The sequence below is a fragment of the Rutidosis leptorrhynchoides genome, chromosome 4 (assembly GCF_046630445.1).
Source record: "Rutidosis leptorrhynchoides isolate AG116_Rl617_1_P2 chromosome 4, CSIRO_AGI_Rlap_v1, whole genome shotgun sequence".
NCBI classification, from domain to species: Eukaryota; Viridiplantae; Streptophyta; class Magnoliopsida; order Asterales; family Asteraceae; genus Rutidosis; species Rutidosis leptorrhynchoides.
The window spans coordinates 621,981,669-622,001,431 of NC_092336.1; the positions used below are offsets into that span (position 1 = coordinate 621,981,669).

Consider the following 19,763-nt stretch of genomic DNA (forward strand, 5'->3'; position numbering starts at 1 on the left):
CCGATCACGCTTAGTTAGATGATTGGTTGACTATGTTGATTATAGGTTGCACTTTTCAATTGAGAGGTTTGTCGGAGCGCCATCTATTTTTAACCGGTCCTCCTTTCATCATCATTTGATGAAGTTCCTTGTTATAAACGGAGTACGTTTTTATTTTTACGCAAAAAATAAAAATATCATTTTCGACTTTACGGTGATGTTTCATGAAATATATTTTATATTTTATTTACTTTTGAGAAATTCTACGTTTATTAAAAGTTTATAAAATTTGAATTACACAACATAAATTGCTTTTATCATACTAACTAAGTAATTAATAAATAATAATTAATTAGTTTTATTTATTTATATTATTCAGAATATTATTTTCTATTTATAAAATACTAGACTGAATAGATGAGAGATGTAATTCAACTCATAAAAGTTAATTATTGAAAATTGTTAAGTGCTTTAACTATTGAAAATTAGTATACTTACTCGATCCTAACAAAATGTCCAGTTAAGAATTTATATATGCTCAATTTAATTGGTCACTTAAAAAAATAATTAGTAAATATCATTTAAAATGCTCATTTTATGTTTATTACAGTATAAGTTTCAGAAATATGCTTTTTAATTAAATTCTTTTTAAACTAATTTTATACGAATAAAATAGTTATCTGTTAAACCACGCAGGCTTGCTAGAGTGGCCATTGAGTTGCTCAATGAAGCACACCACTTGGGTTTAATTTCTGACTATGTCAAATTGTTCAAAAATGAAGTTTGACTAGAGGTTGTGCAAAATGTGCAATTCACCTGGTATCAGGTCTCGCGCTCAGAGGGCTTGATTACCCAAGGTTCTACCTTCTATGAGGGAGCCAATATACTCGTTCATATGAGGTTTTCTCGCTTACCCAAAAAATAGTTTTGTATCAAACATATTTGAAATCAATCAAAAAAAAAGAAACAAAATTAAATTACAATATTATATGGAGTATATTATTTTTTAGGATAGGAATAGGAAGGGAATCAAGTAAAATTTTAAAATGATTCTTATTTATATTTATATTTATATTTATATTTATATTTATATATTTATGATTTTGAATAAAAAAAAGTAAAGTAAAAGTATTATTCATTTCATCTAACTTATTTTTAGAGTAAAAGGTTTGCAGGTACGACGCCTATTGGTTCTTCCAGGTCTCGCTGATAACAGTAACCCCCCGTTAAACCACTATCGTCACTAAAGCTAACGTCTTTTCTCATCTCATAAACTCGCCGGAATCCTTTTCTGATCCGTCACTTTAACGTCATACCCTAATTTATTTTTAATCCAATGGACTTTAAATTTCTAGGTATTCATTCACCGCGGCAACACAATCCATTGTTATCGGCGTCATCCTTATCGTCGGTTTCGCCTCACAATTTCGTCTCCGATCATCCTGTCACAGGTAAGCCGCCGTATACGTATTATGTATTATGCGTATTGTGTATGTATAAAATTATATGTATGTTTGTGTATGTACACCCACATGCATAAGTTTTCTGTGATCGAAATATTAACGGAAAATTCGGAAATATGTAAATAGCACATTTACAAAATTAGGTATTTTTATGTTTTGAATTAATAAATTGGATGATATGCTGCAGATCAATCTTGAAAGATTATAAATTATTGATGTGCAGAGAATAGATTTGCAAATTGAAATGTTGTGATTTTTATTTCTATTTTGTGGGTTTGAAGTGTTACTATTATACACTTAGGTGAGTAGGTCTATAAAAGTTTTAGGTACATAGAATTTGATGTGATACTAATATGAAATTTTTGGGCTTTTTCAAATTTGTTACTTAATATCTGTATATACATGAGTTCAGATATGATGTTGTGTTTAGTTTTAATTAAAACTAAAATGAGATTTACAGAAGCATGGCTGATGTTGGATACAAGAGAGGCGATTGAGCGAGAGATCGCAAAAGAACTTTTGCGGTCGGAGATACTTGCAGATGAGATAGCACAACAATGTTTGAAAAGAGACATGATGATTGAACCGGATACGATGGTAATGCATAACAACAACCTGGAATTTGCATCTTAATGTGTGTTGAAGCCACCACCATTTTCATAGTATTTCATATTTTAGTTTATACAGTAGTATATATCAATCAATGCAATCCAATACTTAATCTTACCTACAATATCTAGTTGTGATCCTGAATTAAGATCCATGATGGAACACATGCACCTAAATAGTCAGGCTAGTACGTATGAGTCATATTGCTTTCTTTTTCGTATGCTTGAAGTTTTTCTGATTATGGCTGCTGTCTAATCTCTTGTTGCAGGGACAGCCCTTCGGTGTACCTGTGTCCAGCTTGAAGCGAAATCTACCACCATTGCCATCGCCTGTTGTTGAACGTTCAAGCGAGCTTTGTTTAGACACTTCAGACACGAAAATGGAAGATCTTTATAGCAGCAACAACAATGGTGAAATTGGCCCGGGAAACTTTGAAAAATCTGTTAACAACAAACAACCTCTGGAAATCAAGAATTTAGCTACATGTGATTCGTTTGATTTACAAGAATGGAGGTGTGAACTCTGTCAAATCAGTGCCCCTTGTGAGAAAAGTTTAAATGATCATCTTGCTGGGAAGAAACACCAGGCGAAAATGGAAGCTCTTAATGGCAGCAAAAATGGTGATGAACTTGCTCCAAGAAACATTATGAAATCCGTCAACAAACAACCTGTCGAAACCAAGATTTCAGCCACATGTGTTTCGTTTGATTTACAAGAATGGAGTTGTGAACTCTGTCAAATCAGTGCCCCTTGTGAGAAAAGTTTAAATGATCATCTTGCTGGTAAGAAACACCGCTCGAAATTGGAAGGTCTTAATGGCAGCAAAAACGGCGGTGAACTTGGCCCAAGAAACATTAAGAAATCCGTCGACAAACAACCTCTGGAAACCAAGAATTCAGCCACATGTGTTTCGTTTGATTTACAAGAATGGAGTTGTGAACTCTGTCAAATCAGTGCCCCTTGTGAGAAAAGTTTAAATGATCATCTTGCTGGGAAGAAACACCAGGCGAAGATGGAAGATCTTAATGGCAGCAAAAACAGCATTGAAAATGGCCTAAGAAACTTTAACAAATCTGTTGACAAACAACCTATGGAAACCATGAATTCAGCTAAATGTGTTTCTTCTGATTTACAGGATTGGAGTTGTTCACTTTGTCAAATCAGTGCTACTTCTAAGCAAGGTTTAAATGATCATCTTGCTGGTAAGAAGCACCACTCGAAAATGGAAGCTTTTAATGCCAGCAAAAACGGTGGTGAAATCGGCCTAGGTAACACTAAGAAATCTGTTAACAAACAACCTATGGAAACCAAGAATTCAGCTACATGTTTCTCATTTGATTTAAAGGAATGGAGGTGTGATTTCTGTCAGATCAATGCAAATTCTGAGAAAGTTTTTAATAATCATCTTGCTGGGAAGAAACACCAGGCGAAAATGGAAGCTCTTAATGGCCGCAAAAACGGTGGTGAAATCGGCCCAAGAAACACTAAGAGATCTGTCAACAAACAACCTCTGGAAACCAAGAAATCAGCTAAATGTGTTTTGTCTGATTTACAGGATTGGAGTTGTTCACTTTGTCAAATCAGACCTACTTCTGAGCAAGGTTTAATTGATCATCTTTCTGGTAAGAAACACAAGTCGAATATGGAAGCTCTTAAAAACGGTGGTGATATTGGCCTTCGAAACTGTACGAAATCTGTTAACAAACAACCTTTGGAAACCAAGAATTCAACTACATGTGGTTCATTTGATTTACAGGAATGGAGTTGTTCACTTTGTCAAATTAGTGCCACTTCTGAGAAAGATTTAAATAATCATCTTGCTGGTAAGAAACACCGGTCTAAAATGGAAGAAGGTTTTAATGGCAGCAAAAACTGCGGTGAAATTGGCCTAAAAAACTTAAAGAAATGTGTCAACAAACAACCCCTGGAAACGATTGTTTCGTTTAATTTAAAGAAAGATCGGAAGACTAAAGTAGTAAATACTAATCAAGAGTTTAAACTGTGGTGTAGGCTTTGTCAGGTTGTAGCTCCTAATGAGAAAGGTATGATTCAACATAAGGAAGGTAAAAAACATCTGAAAAACCTTCTTATATTATGTTCCAGCGTATGATGTCGGTTTAGACTCTTGAGAGTATTCTTGAATGTATGCTTCTCGTTTGGTTTGCTGTCTTTGTTCACACGTGCTAAAAGTTGCTTAGATAAGTTATAAAATTTGGGTTCGATTTATGGATTGAGCAGGGAGATTGGAACCTAGCTTTCTGTCCCGTTCTTATTTATTTATATATAGATGTTCTAACTTTCATGGATTTTGAGTTGTGATTTATGTCATATTTGGAAGTCTCGTTTTAGAGGAGATCACTTTATAATTTTGCAGAAAGTATTCTGTATGGTGGCATGTTCTTTAGTTGGTTAGCTATTGAACTAAGATTATCATGCTCTTTAGTTGATTCATGTCAATCCGGTTTGGTATTTTTGAACTTCATTTTGGAATTTGAACATGTTTCATGAGTTATATTGAACTAAGATTTTCACATATAATAAAGCTTTTGTTGATTTTGAGTTTTTTTACTAAGTTTTTGCTTTTGTAAATGAAATTGATTGAATGCTTAGCGTTAATCAAGCTGTGTTTTTACTTTTTTCCATCAGGTGACAATGATGAAGTTAGGATCAAAACTTAAAGTGGTCATGGATTTTTTTTTTTTTTTTTATTTTTTTTTTTTTTATACCCTTCATATTTAGTGGCCGTTTTCCTAAAAAAACATAAATTCCATAACTATATTGGGGTCTATAATGGGACCCACTGATCATTACCTAGGAGTCGACCTCAGGATTCGCTCTCAGGTGTGATGTTTTCCATTACCTAGGGTCTAGGGAACGTAGTTAGACCATTTGTAGTGCAGCGTGATGAGTCCAAAATTGACACCATCACGCCACCATAGCGCCACTGTGCGGCGTGATAGTAGCGAATCTTGTCGGCGCGATGAGCTAATCACGGAGAGAAGATGAGCATGAGGGGTGGAGGCAGCGAATAGGGTGGTGCCACATGTTTTTTCGAACGGTCAAAAGAGCCGTTAAAAAAAAAAAAACTAAATGACAAAACGGCTAGTTTGAATAATTTTTATATAATTATATTATAAATAAAACAAAAAAATTAAATATAGTCTCTATATAAACTACACCCTATTTCTATATAAATTACACTCCATTTTTATCAATTACTATCAATTTCTCTCAACATTTCTACAATTTCTCTTAATATTTCTTAACAATGTCAAATCCCAATCCTAATGAGGGTGGTTCGGCTAATTTATACAATTTCGGGTCACCAAATTTGCCCGGTTCGAGCTCAAATACCCCGCAAAATATTCGGGGTAATCGACCTTTTGGTAATGTCCCGCAACAAAAGCTTTAAAGTTCAAGAAGAAGATGGCCGACCGCTACAAAGATTATTTCGACTATTCTAGCGATGAGGAGTAATTGGAGTATTTTCTTTTTTCGTACGTTTTAAGGTTTAGAAGTTTAATAATGTAGTAATTGTATTAGGACCTTTTAATTATTGTATTTTTTTCATTTTTTAGAACTTTTAATAAATTGTAATCATTTTATTTTTATTAATTTAAGTGTGTTTATTGATTTAAATTATTAATAATTATTAAATTTTTCATATTTTATAATATGTGGACTTGACATTCATTTTTCGGGATGGCTGGTTCTGACAACGATATAATTGTGTTAAATCATTCTCTATTATTTGATTCGCTTAAAAAACAGCTCCACCGTTACCGTTTGAAGTAAACGGACACCATTATCCCTTTGGTTATTATTTCATAGACGTTATATATCCCGATTGAAAAACACTAATAAAGGGATATTTGTCTTCTATTCAGAAACCACTAATCAAATTTATCAAATTTCAAGCAAGTGATCGAAAGGACGTGAAGTGCACGTTCGTCGTTTTACTAGAAGAAAAAAAGAAAATCAAAAGAAAATGAGGGGAGATCTGCTATTTTAAAAGCTCCGTGACTGGTTATGAGTTATGAGTTACATGAGTTATGAGCCGTATAACTTTTTAGTTTTTCCATGTAACAGTAACCCCTATCAAAACGACTCTTGTCACTTTTCTCTTCATCCAAAAACTCGCCGGAATCCTTTTCTGATCCGTCAATTTCACGTCAATACCCTAATTTCTTTTTAACCTAATGGACTTCAACTTTCGACGTTTTGATTCACAGGGGCAACACAATCCATTGTTTCCGACGTCATCCTTATCGTCGGTTTCGCCTCACGCTTTCGTCTCCGATCTTCCTGTCACAGGTGCGCCGTATACGTATAATGTATATATGTATGCGTATCAGTTTGTTTGTGTGTATTATATATATATATATATATATATATATATATATATATATATATATATATATATATAATATATAATTATGGTTGTTTGTGTATGTATCATGTAATGTATAAGGTTTCTGTTACAGAATAAAAATAGCACATTTACAGAATTAGACATTTTTATGTTTTGAAGAAATACATGGATGATATGCTGCAATCTTTCATAAAAGATGATAAATTATTGATGTACCGAGAATAGATTTACAAATTTAAAGTAGTAATCTTTTAATTAATATTTTGATTTGATTTTGATGTTGATTTGATGCTTTAAAGTGTTACTCCACTATTATACACTTAATTAGGTGTATAAAAGCTTCAGGGACATAGAATTTGATGTGATTCTAATTTGAAATTTGCGTGGTTCTTTACATTTGTTACTTAATATCTGTATCATGTGAGTTTTGCATGTTGTGTTTAGTTTATAACCTAAATTATGAGATTTACAGAAGTATGGCCGATAGGAAGAAGTGTGATGTCTAAGATCAGAGCGGCGATTGAGGTAGAAATCACAAAAGAAAGGATGCGGTCAGAGATAATTGCGGAGGAGATAGCACGGCAATGTTTGAGAAGGGACATGGTTTTGGAACGAGATACGATGGTACCGCATAACAATGAGGGATATGCATCTTCGTATATGTTAGGGCCACCACCATTTAGTAGCCACCACAACCGGTTTGAACACGAGACTAATATGCATGGTCGACTGTTTTCTCATGAGGACATAGGAAGGATGATGTCGTCACATGAGATAAACGGTGGTCGTGATGCAAGCTACGGTCGTGATATTTGGAGATCTGAGATGGTTCTATTTCAGCGGGGACCTGAGTCTTCTATGATTGAAATGATCCCTACTTATCAACCAAAACATGAGGAGATTGTTAGCTTGGTTGGTATCCTTGATTTTAAATTCTCTTTGATTCGCGTTTTCTTTGTATATAGTTTTTTTTTTTTTTTTTTTTTTTTTTTTTTAACTCAAGCTGATGAACACATTTTGAAAGTAGGTGTTATTAGGAGAGATCATGATGAATAATGTTTGTAGAAGTTAATGAACAGATATTTCAACAAATACATAGTAACATAGATGTAGTAGTTTAGACTTAAAATATTCATAATCTGATTAGAGATCATGGTTGGAATGTTAGAAGTGAGATTTGTTAGAGGATTATTATTTAGAAAATAATAATAATGCCATATTGAGGCACCTAGGCCATAATAATAAATGAACGGAAATCATTGTTTGTGTCTTTTTATTTTAACTAAATAAATTAACCCTGACTCTTCTTCAATGCCATTATTAGGTTCCGGCGTAGGATGTGGGGTTTAGACTCTTTAGATTACTCTTGATGTACTTTTGTTTAGTTTGCTCATATACGTGCTAAAAGTTGTTTAGATAAGCTATAAATTGGATTCAATTTATGAATTCAACAGGGAGATTGGAAGCTAGCTATCTGTCTGGTTCTTATTTATTTATAGAGATGTTCTAACTTCAATGTGTAACACCCTAGGCAAATCCCACATCGCCCACGGACATGAGTGATCATGGGATTATAAGGTAATACTCACGCTTAAATGACACAACGCGTTTTGGGACCACAGGCAGAGCGGGTGTGCGAGTACGTTGTAGTTAAGCGTGCTCGGGCAAGAGCACTACTAGGATGGGTGGCCTCCTGGGAAAGTGCTTCTCGTGTGTGGTCGCCAAGGAAAAGGCGTGAGCCCGGCGCCTGCGGGCAGAGCGGACAATATTGTGGTCATGTTAAGCTGGAGTGTTACAGAATGGAATTTGAGTTGTGATTCATGTCACATATAACATATGTAAGTCTCATTTTAGAGGAGATCACTTGTACTGTATTGCAATATAATTTGCAGGAATTGTTGTTTATGGAGGCATTTTCTTTAGTTAGTTTTAAAATAAAAAAATAAATATAATGTGGTCCAAGTATTAGGTTGAGTTTTACTATAATAATCTGAAGTGATTGTTTTTATTGTTTTATTACTATAGCTTGTTTATATATCAATGTAATCTTGTCTGGATTATTTCATAATGGTTATGTGTTTACTACATAGTATATTTTACCCTACAGTAGTATTTATATCAATGCAATCCAATACTAAATCTTACCTAAATTATTTAGTTTTGGTCATGAATTAAGATCCATGGCTATAGTAGTAATCATGATAATGGAATATAATACGTAATCTTACCTGTATTATCTAGTCTTGGTCATGAATGGAACAACACGAACCGAATAGTTAGCCTGTACATATGAGTAATTTTGCTAGACTCGTATTATACTGCACTGCAGGATCATGGTAGAAGTTTATCTGATTATGGATGTTGTCTGAGCTCTTATATATTGCAGGGACAGCCCTTTGGTGCACCTGTGTCTAGCTTGAAGCGAAAACTACCGCCACTGCCATCACCAGCTGGTGAACGTTCAAGTGAGCTTTATTATTTAGACACTTCAAACAAGAAAATGATGGATGAACGGAGGTATGCACTCTGTCAAAGCAGCGCCACCTCTGAGCAAGGTTTAAATGATCATCATGCTGGAAGAAAACACAAGTCGAATATGGAAGCTCTTAATAGAGGCAAAAACGGTGGTGAAATTGGCTTAGGAATCATTAAGGAAGAACGGAAGACTGAACGTAAAAACAAGAAACGAAAGTTGAAACCCTGGTGCAGGTTGTGTCAGGTTCAAACTACTAATGAGAAATGTATGATTAAACATAAGGCAGGTAAAAAGCATAAGCAAAACCTTCTGAAAAGGGCTCGTGCATAAAACTGAAGTTACATGAACAAAATATTCTGTATGTGCTTGGAGAAGCCTGTCCTTTTGTCACCTGCTGCGTGCTTCAGGTGTATATTTTTTGACAAACTCCAAAGTTTGAAGATTAGTATATGACATTATGAAAGACTTCATGTCAATCTGGTTTGGTATTTTTGATCTTCAATTTGTAGTTTGAACATGGCGTGTAAGCCTTTCTAGTATGAACATATTTCTTAAGCAACTTAAACTCCAATTATTGGATTGACTATAACTAGATAGAGAGTTGCAGTTTGTTTTCTTGTACTGGTTGTTACACTTGGTCTTTTCATTTGGTCTAGTTCCTTTTGCACAAAAAGCAGCTTAACATAGTTCAAGGTAGTTTAAGCCTTGAGAAATTGTTTAGTCAAAAGTTATATTGAGTCTGCTGTGAGTAGTTGGGTGAGTGTGTTACACAAAAACCAGTCCTGGACTGGCAAAGTGAACCTCTGAACTGAACTAGAACCCAGCTCATTTGTTTCAAGTAAAAGTTTGCAAAAAATACTCGAATCTTTCATTCTTGATGCTGATTTACTTATATAATCTCTTGAATTCGAAAACTTACTCTTTGACAATCGAAGAGTTGTTCCTATAACGGTTAATAGTTGGTGTAGGTGTTCTTTATGAATAAAACGTTTCTTTATGCCAAAAGCCTTCTATGATGCTCCTTACGTTCATTAGGTCATTTTAAAATTACATTACACATTCGTGCCACAAAACCAATACAGCTAATGCACACTTTGATGGTATTGTGAAGTCAAAGGCATAATTTAGAAATCTAGTTCACGTTCTTTAGTTTTTGACAATTGACACTACTACAAAAAAAAGGAATCCAAACCGGTTTTATAGACTTTCGAAACCGGTTTTAAAACCGGTTTCTAAGGGTAGGGGTTTAGAAAGTTGAGACCGGTTTTGAAACCGGTTCCGAAACTACGCTTTACAAACCGGTTTTTTTTAAAAAACCTCTCCCGATTGTCACTTTGCAAACCGGTTTTTTTATAAAAAACCTCTCTCGATTGTCTTTAAAAAAAAAAAGAATAATTATTATAAACCAGATCTGGATTGTTATTATTATAAAAAAACCTCTCGATTGTTATTATAAAAAAACCTCTCGATTGTTATTATTAAAAAAAACACAATACATTCACAAAATAAGAATAAACCTGCTATATATTCATAATTTTATCAGTTTTGTTCATACATTAATATGAGTAGCACTAAATACAACTGACTGTAATTTTCATCTAGTAGGCTAACCTATATCATTAAACTCAATTCCTTAACTCCATTTTGCCATGCCTCTAGTTTTAGCTTTGGTGTATAGATTAGCTGCTGCAAATATTATAAATAACATATAGATTAGCTACTGCAAAATTATAGTTTGTCTGTAGATAGATTTGGTGTATAGACACATATCATATGATAATGACAATGAGAAGTGATGATAAAGAATCTTACTTTAGAGGCCTGGACAGGAGTAGATTTGTCAAAACATCAAGGATAACTTGAAACTGTTGAGATGTCATGCTTGCTATTATATTATCAGAGTTAAATGCAAGTTCCTTCAAAGGTTTTACCTGCAGTAGAAAAAATCCAAGGACTTGAGCATTTCAAACACGTGGTGATGTTACATGTTAGCTTTACCTTTGATTGTCTAAATTTAATTAGTGTTATTCAAACCAAACGATGGAACTTACAAAAGTTACATGTTTAATCAAGACCGGTACTATAAAACATAGTTGATCAATGCTTTGGACAAGCAGATAATCACTAATCAGCTGCACCTGCTGCACCTTTGTTCATCATCATCACATATCCTGTAACAGTAAACAAACAAAACACCATCACACCTTTTGTTCATCACTACACAATCGATTAACACCAAGAACACGAAATCAAGAGCTGAAAAACTTACTAGAGGTCATAACAACAAATGTTATAAGGCGACGAATATAAATTGCAGCACAACACTTACCATAAGCCTACACGAAACAAAGTTGCGCGTAATCACTAAATATAGAATAAACACACCATAAAGCAAGATGCAACAAAAAGCAAGTGAAGAATATCATACCTCTTGAAGTACCCACACTCCCAATCGCTTCTTTGTTGTTTGTTGTTGATACTACATCAAAGCAACAACAACACAAATTTAGTGCAACATACAATATGCACTAAACGTAACTATAAGATGATCTTTACACATATATAGTAATGCATTCATGATGTTATATTCATGCTAAACACAACCTCATCAGAACTCAAAGCCATCCTATTCAGAAAGTTAGGCCAAAAGCTCCTTTGGGTATTCTTGGTTAGTCTGGTAGCATTAAATATCTTAACAGCTTACAAAATCAGAGATCTAAAACCTATTACTGTAATATGCAAAAACTATTATTATGTAAACAGTTATACATAGACCACCATGAATTAAGCCAGTACTACCTAATTCAACCCAAAATAACCTAAAACGAAACCACATTAACCATTAGAAACCAACAAAAAAAACTACTAAAAATTGATACACATCGCAAACAAACTAATCGAGTACCATAATCGACCAATTGCAATTAACAATTAACAATGAAATCGAGCACATCAAACAAAACGCACCTAAGTTACCTGACGGAAGTTAATAACCCGAATTTGTTGGAAAGGCCGATACAGAAGACGACAACGACAATCGTATGTTCAAAATCGTAATTGAGTGGCCGGCGCTGAAATGAGTGGCGGTGATGAAGTGAGTGGCGGTGATGATAAAGTGAACAATAGAAGTAAGAAATAAGTTATCTAGGGCTTTTTGTCTCCCGCCTCAAAGAGAAAATGGTTTTTGGTTTCCCTCTGAATATTTTTTTCAACAATCCAAATAAATTGGGAACCGGTTAACAAAAAAAAAGAGGTTTCTTAGATATGAAACCGGTTTTTTAACAAAACAGGTTTCGAAAGTGTACTTTGAAGACCGGTTTTTTAAAGAAACTGGTTCCGAATTTCCGTCCAAATTAAAACCGGTCTCTTTCAACTTTACAAACCTGTTTTTTCTTATTGTTCTAAAAACCGGTTTCCTAGAGGGGTTTCCATTCTCATATTTGTAGTAGTGTGACAAGGAAAATCAAAGTAAAAAAGTGAATATCTAAAATATAGAAAACGAAACGAATAAAATGTACCATAACAAAGTAGCTACCAAGGTTGCAAAATTCGCTATTCGGGGATTAATCGGTCGGAACTTTAGAAGGATAAATCGATAATTCGGGGATTAATCGGTGTTAAATTAGTAATGTGTTTCTCTAGACTAATCTAGACTTAATAGATATTTATGAGGCATGTTGTAGAACTTACTAGGATAATTAAAATATCCTAATAGCTAGTCAAAATATAAATGTTGCTAGAAAAGTCCACCATCGACATTTTAAGGCCTATAAATAGGCTAAGTGGTGATGCAATGTGATGTACACAAAAACACTCAACATTTCAATAATATAAAACATTATTTCTTATAAGTTCTATCTCTATCTATCTATCGATTCTATATTTATAAAAAATCCCTTCATTTATCACATATCATTATTCTAATGCTTCCTAACTAAAACTAAACATCACATTTTAATTAAACTAAATCTAACAAGTGGTATCAGAGCTGTTTGGGCGTTCGTTCGTGTACACCATGACTACCGTTGGTGCATACAATATTCCTGTCCCCATCTTCGATGGCGAAAACTATGATTATTGGAGTATCCGAATGAAGACATATTTTCAAGCACAAAGCTTGTGGGATATTGTCGAAGTCGGGTTTACAACTCCAAAAGACGACGAAACTCTGTCCGCGGAAGATCAAGAAAAATACAACAAAAATGTAGTCAGAAATGCTGCTGCTCTAGGCTACATTCAACAAGCCTTGACACCGTCTATCTTTCCACAAATCATGGGAGCTACGACAGCTAAGGAGGCGTGGAAGATCCTTCAGGAAGAATTTCAAGGAAATGTCAAGGTGAGATCCGTCAAACTTCTAACTCTCAGAAGAGATTTTGAAAATTTAAATATGAAAGAGACTGAGACCGTAAAAGATTACTATTCTAAAATTAAAGAAATAGTAAATCAAATGAGAGCCTATGGAGATAATATAACTGATAAGAGGATCGTAGAAAAAATACTTATCAGTATGACAGAAAAATATGATCATGTCATTACTGCTATCGAAGAGTCGAAAGACATCGAGACTCTGTCGGTACTAGAATTAATTGGCTCTCTTGAAGCATACGAGGCTAGACTGAGTCGGCGCAGTGAAAACTCACTCGAAAGTGCCTTTCAGTCTAAACTCAAATTAAGGTCTCAAAAATCTAATAATGGGGGGAAAAGAAATCTTGAAGAAAATTCGAGAGGAGGAGCAAAACCCAGAACCGGGTTTGATCAAAAAAGAAAAAGCTACCCTCCATGTGGTATTTACAAAAGGACAAACCACTTGGAGAAAGATTGTTTTCAAAAAGGGAAACCACGATGCAATAACTGCAAAAGATTTGGGCATCTAGAAAAAGATTGCCGTATAAAACAAAATCATCGAGCTAACTTTACAGAAGAATGTGAAGATATACCAGAGAAAAAAAATCAGCTATTCTATGCCTGCCATGTGACGCCCCGTACTAAATCAACATGTACGGACCATCAACAACAGGATCATTACAAGGTCAAACACTATATGCGTTTTCAAAACAAGTTTGCATTCAAGATAAAAGGTGATGTCATAACTAACGTCAAATGTTTTACAACCAAATTATGCTTCAATGAACAGAAGCAAATATAATAGTGCGTGACCCTTAGGTCGTTACAAATCATAGTTTCAAAAGTAATTAAGTTTGAATGCAAGACAAAGTAGTTCATGAGGTGACATCTCTAAAGCAGCGGGTGTCTACAGCAAGACTAGTACACAGCGGAAGCAACCTTAAGCACCTGAGAAAAACATACTTAAAAACGTCAACACAAAGGTTGGTGAGCTATAGTTTAAGTATAACAGTAATGTAACAGCCTAGGCAAATCCCACATCGCCCACATACATGAGTGATCATGGGATTATAAGATAATACCCACGCTTAAATGACACAACGCGTTTTGGGACCACAGGCAGAACAGATGTGTGAGTACGCTGCAGTTAAGCGTGCTCGGGCGAGAGCACTACCAGGATGGGTGACCTCCTGGGAAAGTGCTTATCGTGTGTGGTCGCCAAGAAAAAGCCGTGCGCCTGCGGGCAAAGCGGACAATATTGTGGTCATGTTAAGCTGGGGTGTTACAGAATGGTATCAGAGCCACTCATGTGTCGTTGGGGGTGGTGGGGCAAACCTCATCGAGGACGATGAGTCCCTGAGGGGGGGTGAATGTAACAGCCTAGGCAAATCCCACATCGCCCACATACATGAGTGATCATGGGATTATAAGATAATACCCACGCTTAAATGACACAACGCGTTTTGGGACCACAGGCAGAACAGATGTGTGAGTACGCTGCAGTTAAGCGTGCTCGGGCGAGAGCACTACCAGGATGGGTGACCTCCTGGGAAAGTGCTTATCGTGTGTGGTCGCCAAGAAAAAGCCGTGCGCCTGCGGGCAAAGCGGACAATATTGTGGTCATGTTAAGCTGGGGTGTTACAAGTAATGTAAGGTAGGCCACGAGATTTCAGTGCTACAAAGAGCGTTTCAAAACAGTATGATAAAGTATATGTTTAACCGTGGGCACTTGGTAACTAACTTAATGTTTATACCCCCTGAAAGTACACTTGGAAAGTGCGTATGTATACGAAGTATTAAACACTCGTTAAATGCTAGCACGACTAGCCCGAGTGGGGATGTCAAACCCTATGGATCCATATCTAAGATTCGCGTTCACCAGTTCAAAAACCAATGACTAAACGTTACCGAGCTAAAGGGAATGTTTATGCCGTTGTATAACCCACACATATATAAAGTTTAAGTACTCGTGCCTAGTATGTAAAACGTAAAATGCGCATGTATTCTCAGTTCCCAAAATAGTTAAAGTAAAAAGGGATTGCTATAACTCACAGTGGTAAAGTAGTGGTAAAGTCGAGTCGGGAAATAAGCAAGTACGTAGGTCCGAAAAGTCCTCAACCTAAGTCAAATAGTACTAAGTCAGTAAATCGTCCCAATAGGTTTAAAAGTATGTAAAATAGGTCTTAATGGTCATCATCATTCATCATCAAACAAAAGGTGTAAAGTAAGTTTCATTCTAGAAAAGAGTTTAAAACAAAGGCTGATTTGGATCAGTCACCACGGCCTCTATACCTACTGAAATAAGGTGAGACTAGTGGACATGGCTCCGTATATGAGTCCTTTAGTTGTGGTAAAAATCCCAGAAGCAAACTCGTCTTCGTTTGACCATGGCGACGGTCTAAGTGCGAGTAGGTCAGAATTTTCAGCACAACGTTAAAAGGACATAGTGACGATCGGAGGGCCATAAATCCTAAACCGTAACTCGGATTAAGACGAATCCTAAATGAAAAGTTATCTACTCGAACAGAGCTAAACGAAAATCATCTTTACAGTAGCCCAGATCATACTGATCAGACCCAGAAACAGTAAAACAGTAGGTTCCAGTGGGTTTCTTGGTACTCGATGCTTATCACGGTTCTCATCCTTGATGCATATAGCTTCAAGTGTACAACTCGTTGATGTGTTTGCATCATCTTAATCAAGGTTTGACCATCATAACACTTGTGTAAATCTAAGACATGTAGCACAACTCACCTAAGTGTTGCAAGTGTTTTGATGAACCAAAGTTACATCAAAGTCTTAGATTTAACACATACATGAACTATAAAAGTAATATTGAACTACAAACTTGAAAGTAAACTAACTAATCAAGATCTTAAGATGTAGAACATAGTTCTTAGTTAGATCTTGAAGATCCAAGACCTAAAGGTCTAGATCTAAAGTTATTAAGTTAAATTTAACACAAGTGTATGAAGTTATAACTAAAGAGTTACACTTCCATGTTCTTGAACCTTTAAAGTTAACTTTTGTTCAAGAAAAATGAGATCATAATTAACTAGTAACATTTGACCAAGAACAACATAAATCACAAATTTAAAGATGCAAGAAATGAAGTAATAAACTAAATAAACAAGTAACTAGTTCATTGTTGTTCATACTTTAAAGATTCAATCCAAAGCTTGATCTTTAAGAATGTAAACTTTAAGTTTACAAACATGAATTACAAGTATGCTTTTAACAACTCATGAACCTTCAATCTTTCTAAAAATTATATGTAGAACATAAACTAGAGAGTTTTGTTCTTGTATATCTTGTAAGAACAAGATGATATGAAGAATCAAACTAAAGAGTTTTGATTCTTAGTAACTAGTAAGTAACAAGAACAAGTAAGTAACAATAATCAAGGACAAGTAACAACAAACAAAAGAATGATGATGATGATGAAGGTGTTCTATGTTTCGGTTTTAATGAAGAAAAGGAAGAGAAGAAAGTCTCATGTTACTTACAAGAATGTAGAGAAAAATGAGAGAAAAGTTGAGAGGAATTTGCAAGTAAAGTGTGTGTGAGGAAATGAGAGTGACTAGTGAAAGAGTAATATGGGAATTAAAAAAAAAAACACTCCCTTCCTAACCTTGGAGCCGACGGTTTGTGTATCAAGAGGGGGAGGGCAAAAATCCACTAGTTTATGCATGTAGTAGTCTTTAAAAGTTGGTTAATAAAGGTGTTTTTATGGGAATGGTGTGTAACTAAGTAAGTAACAAGATTCTATAAGCATTACACCAACTAGTTTCATCTTAAGTAATACTTACATAAATTAGTGGGCTAACTAGTCCATTAAAGAAGTAGGGTGGGCTCTTTAAGTCCATTAACACTAATAAAAGCCCAAGTAATTAACTAATAACCTTAGTTAATTAAAATGATTAATAAAACTTAATCATGAATGTAAATAATACTTGAAAATATTATTCGTGTAATGTACGTGTGTCACAAAGACGTTTCGGGCATTCAAAGTTAATCGCGGTAACAAGTAAATGTATATAAACAATACATTCAATAAATCACAAGTATTAATAATAATTATTAATAAATAAACGTTGGAAAAATCCAGGGTCGTTACATTACCCACCTGTTAAAGAAAATTTCGTCCCAAAATTTTAAGCTGAGGTAGATGGAGGAGTCGGGAAAAGGTGAGGATACTTCTGCATCATTTGATCCTCTCGCTCCCAAGTAAACTCAGGTCCTCGTTTGGAATTCCATCGTACTCGGACGATCGGAATCTTGTTGCGTTTCAAAGTCTTGACCTCGCGGTCCATAATTTCAACAGGCTCTTCCACGAAGTGGAGTTTGTCATCAATAGTAAGTTCTTCAAGTGGTATGATAAGTTCGGGTGCAGCAAGACACTTCTTCAAGTTTGACACGTGGAAGGTAGGATGAACTGAGCTCAATTAAGTTAGAAGATCCAAACGGTATGCAACGGGTCCAACACGTTCCAAGATTTCAAAAAGACCAATGTATCGCGGGTTTAACTTTCCGCGCTTTCCAAAACGGATCACACCTTTCCAAGGTGCAACCTTCAACATTACACAGTCGCCCACATTGAATTCAAAGTCTTTACGTTTAAGATCGGCATAACTCTTTTGACGATCGCGGGCAGTCTTAAGTCTAGCTTGAATCTGAGCAATCTTCTCCGTGGTTTCATGGACTACCTCGGGTCCGGTGATTTGCTTTTCGCCTACTTCAGCGCAACAAATAGGAGATCGGCACTTGCGGCCATACAACGTTTCAAAAGGTGCGGCATTAATACTCGAGTGATAACTGTTGTTGTACGAGAATTCGGCTAGCGGCAAATGCCTTTCCCAGGCCTTTCCGAAATCAATGACACATGCCCGCAACATGTCCTCCAAGGTCTGAATCGTTCGTTCACTTTGCCCATCGGTCTATGGGTGATAAGCAGTACTCATGTCGAGACGGGTTCCCATGGCTTCTTGCAAAGAACGCCAAAATCTAGAAGCAAAACGGGGATCGCGATCTGAGATGATCGATAAAGGTACACCATGACGAGATACAACCTCTTTGATGTATAGTTGAGCAAGTCTCTCCATCGTATCCGTTTCCTTGCCAAGAAGTGTGCAGATTTGGTAAGACGGTCAAAGATAACCCAGACGGTGGTCTTTGGTAGCTTGGTGATGAAATCTATCATTATCCTTTCCCACTTCCATTGAGGGATTTCCGGTTGTTGAAGTAACCCAGAAGGTCTCTGATGTTCGGCCTTAACTTTCGAACAAGTCAAACACTTACCAACATAAGTTGCAACGTCCTTCTTAAGATTCGGCCGCCAGTACTGTTCTTTAAGGTCGTGGTACATTTTGCCCACTCCGGGATGAATCGAATATCTCGACTTGTGGGCTTCATCAAGTATAAGGTTCCGTAGATCTCCATAAAGAGGTACCCAAATTCTTCCGGCATAACACCTAACCTCGAATCGAGAGACAAGAATGTTCAAATGTTCATGAGATATATTCTCCTCCTTGAGAGCCTCATCTTGGGCTACTCTGATCTGGCTGTTGAGATTTGAATGGATGGTGATGTTCAGAGCCCTAACACGAAGAGGTGCCATCCTCTCCTTTCGGCTTAAAGCGTCAGCTACAACATTAGCCTTGCCAGGATGATAACGGAGTTCACAATCGTAGTCGTTTAGCGTCTCGATCCATCGACGTTGTCTCATATTCAGTTGCTTCTGATCAAAGATGTGCTGGAGACTTTTGTGGTCGGTGAAGATAGTGCTTTTTGTTCCATAAAGATAGTGTCTCCACAATTTGAGCGCAAAGACAACGGCTCCAAGTTCAAGATCGTGTGTAGTGTAGTTCCGCTCGTGAATCTTCAGTTGACGAGAAGCGTAGGCAATAACCTTTGATCTTTTCATTAGTACACAACTAAAACCACTTTTCGATGCATCGCAATAAACAACAAAGTTATCACTGCCCTCAGGAAGAGATAGGATAGGTGCGGTGGTCAACTTCTTCTTCAAAGTTTGAAATGTTGATTCGTGTGCGGGTTCCCAAATGAACTTCTTCCCTTTGTGAGTCAGTGCGGTCAAAGGACGCGCAATCAGAGAGAAACCTTCAATAAATCTTCGGTAGTAACCGGCGAGACCTAGGAATTGGCTAATATGCGTCGGAGTAGTGGGGGTATCCCACTTGCTAATAGCTTCAATCTTGGTGGGATCAACTTTGATACCCTGGTCGCTCATAACATGACCCAAAAATTGGACTTCCTTCAACCAAAATTTACACTTGGAGAATTTCGCATAAAGTTGCTCTTGCCTCAAGAGTTCAAGCACTAATCGGAGGTGTTGCTCATGCTCTCCTTCGCTCTTAGAGTAGATGAGGATATCATCTATGAAGACGATAACGAACTTATCCAGGTAAGGCTTGCAGACACGATTCATGAGATCCATGAACACGGCAGGTGCGTTGGTCAATCCGAACGGCATAACGAGAAACTCATAATGACCATA

At 36.1% G+C, this 19,763-nt stretch overlaps 2 protein-coding genes and 1 long non-coding RNA gene across 5 annotated transcripts; 2 read left to right on the forward strand and 1 right to left on the reverse strand.

The window, feature by feature from the left end:
• The first annotated feature begins 1,242 nt into the window (after window positions 1-1,242).
• LOC139904142 (uncharacterized) lies at window positions 1,243-4,439 on the forward strand. Of its 2 annotated transcripts, XM_071886081.1 has the most exons (4): window positions 1,243-1,430; window positions 1,903-2,039; window positions 2,320-3,319; window positions 3,397-3,548. In XM_071886081.1, the coding sequence occupies exons 1-4, from the start codon at window positions 1,316-1,318 to the stop codon at window positions 3,408-3,410; spliced, it is 1,266 nt and encodes a 421-aa protein (XP_071742182.1). In that variant the 5' UTR covers window positions 1,243-1,315; the 3' UTR covers window positions 3,411-3,548. The 2 variants fall into 2 exon arrangements, with proteins under 2 accessions (XP_071742182.1, XP_071742181.1); XM_071886080.1 differs by having other exon boundaries at window positions 2,320-4,439.
• A 1,590-nt stretch (window positions 4,440-6,029) lies between these two features.
• Window positions 6,030-9,442, forward strand: LOC139904143 (uncharacterized). The gene is made up of 3 exons (XM_071886082.1): window positions 6,030-6,365; window positions 6,896-7,335; window positions 8,810-9,442. The coding sequence occupies exons 1-3, from the start codon at window positions 6,251-6,253 to the stop codon at window positions 9,227-9,229; spliced, it is 975 nt and encodes a 324-aa protein (XP_071742183.1). The 5' UTR covers window positions 6,030-6,250; the 3' UTR covers window positions 9,230-9,442.
• A 963-nt stretch (window positions 9,443-10,405) lies between these two features.
• Window positions 10,406-12,087, reverse strand: LOC139904144 (uncharacterized). Of its 2 annotated transcripts, none has more exons than XR_011778678.1 (6): window positions 11,876-12,087; window positions 11,328-11,378; window positions 11,169-11,235; window positions 10,951-11,070; window positions 10,712-10,830; window positions 10,406-10,585 (listed from the first exon to the last, which is right to left on the reverse strand). It is a non-coding gene; the product is annotated as an uncharacterized lncRNA (long non-coding RNA). The 2 variants fall into 2 exon arrangements; XR_011778677.1 differs by having other exon boundaries at window positions 11,867-12,087.
• Window positions 12,088-19,763: the final 7,676 nt, after the last annotated feature.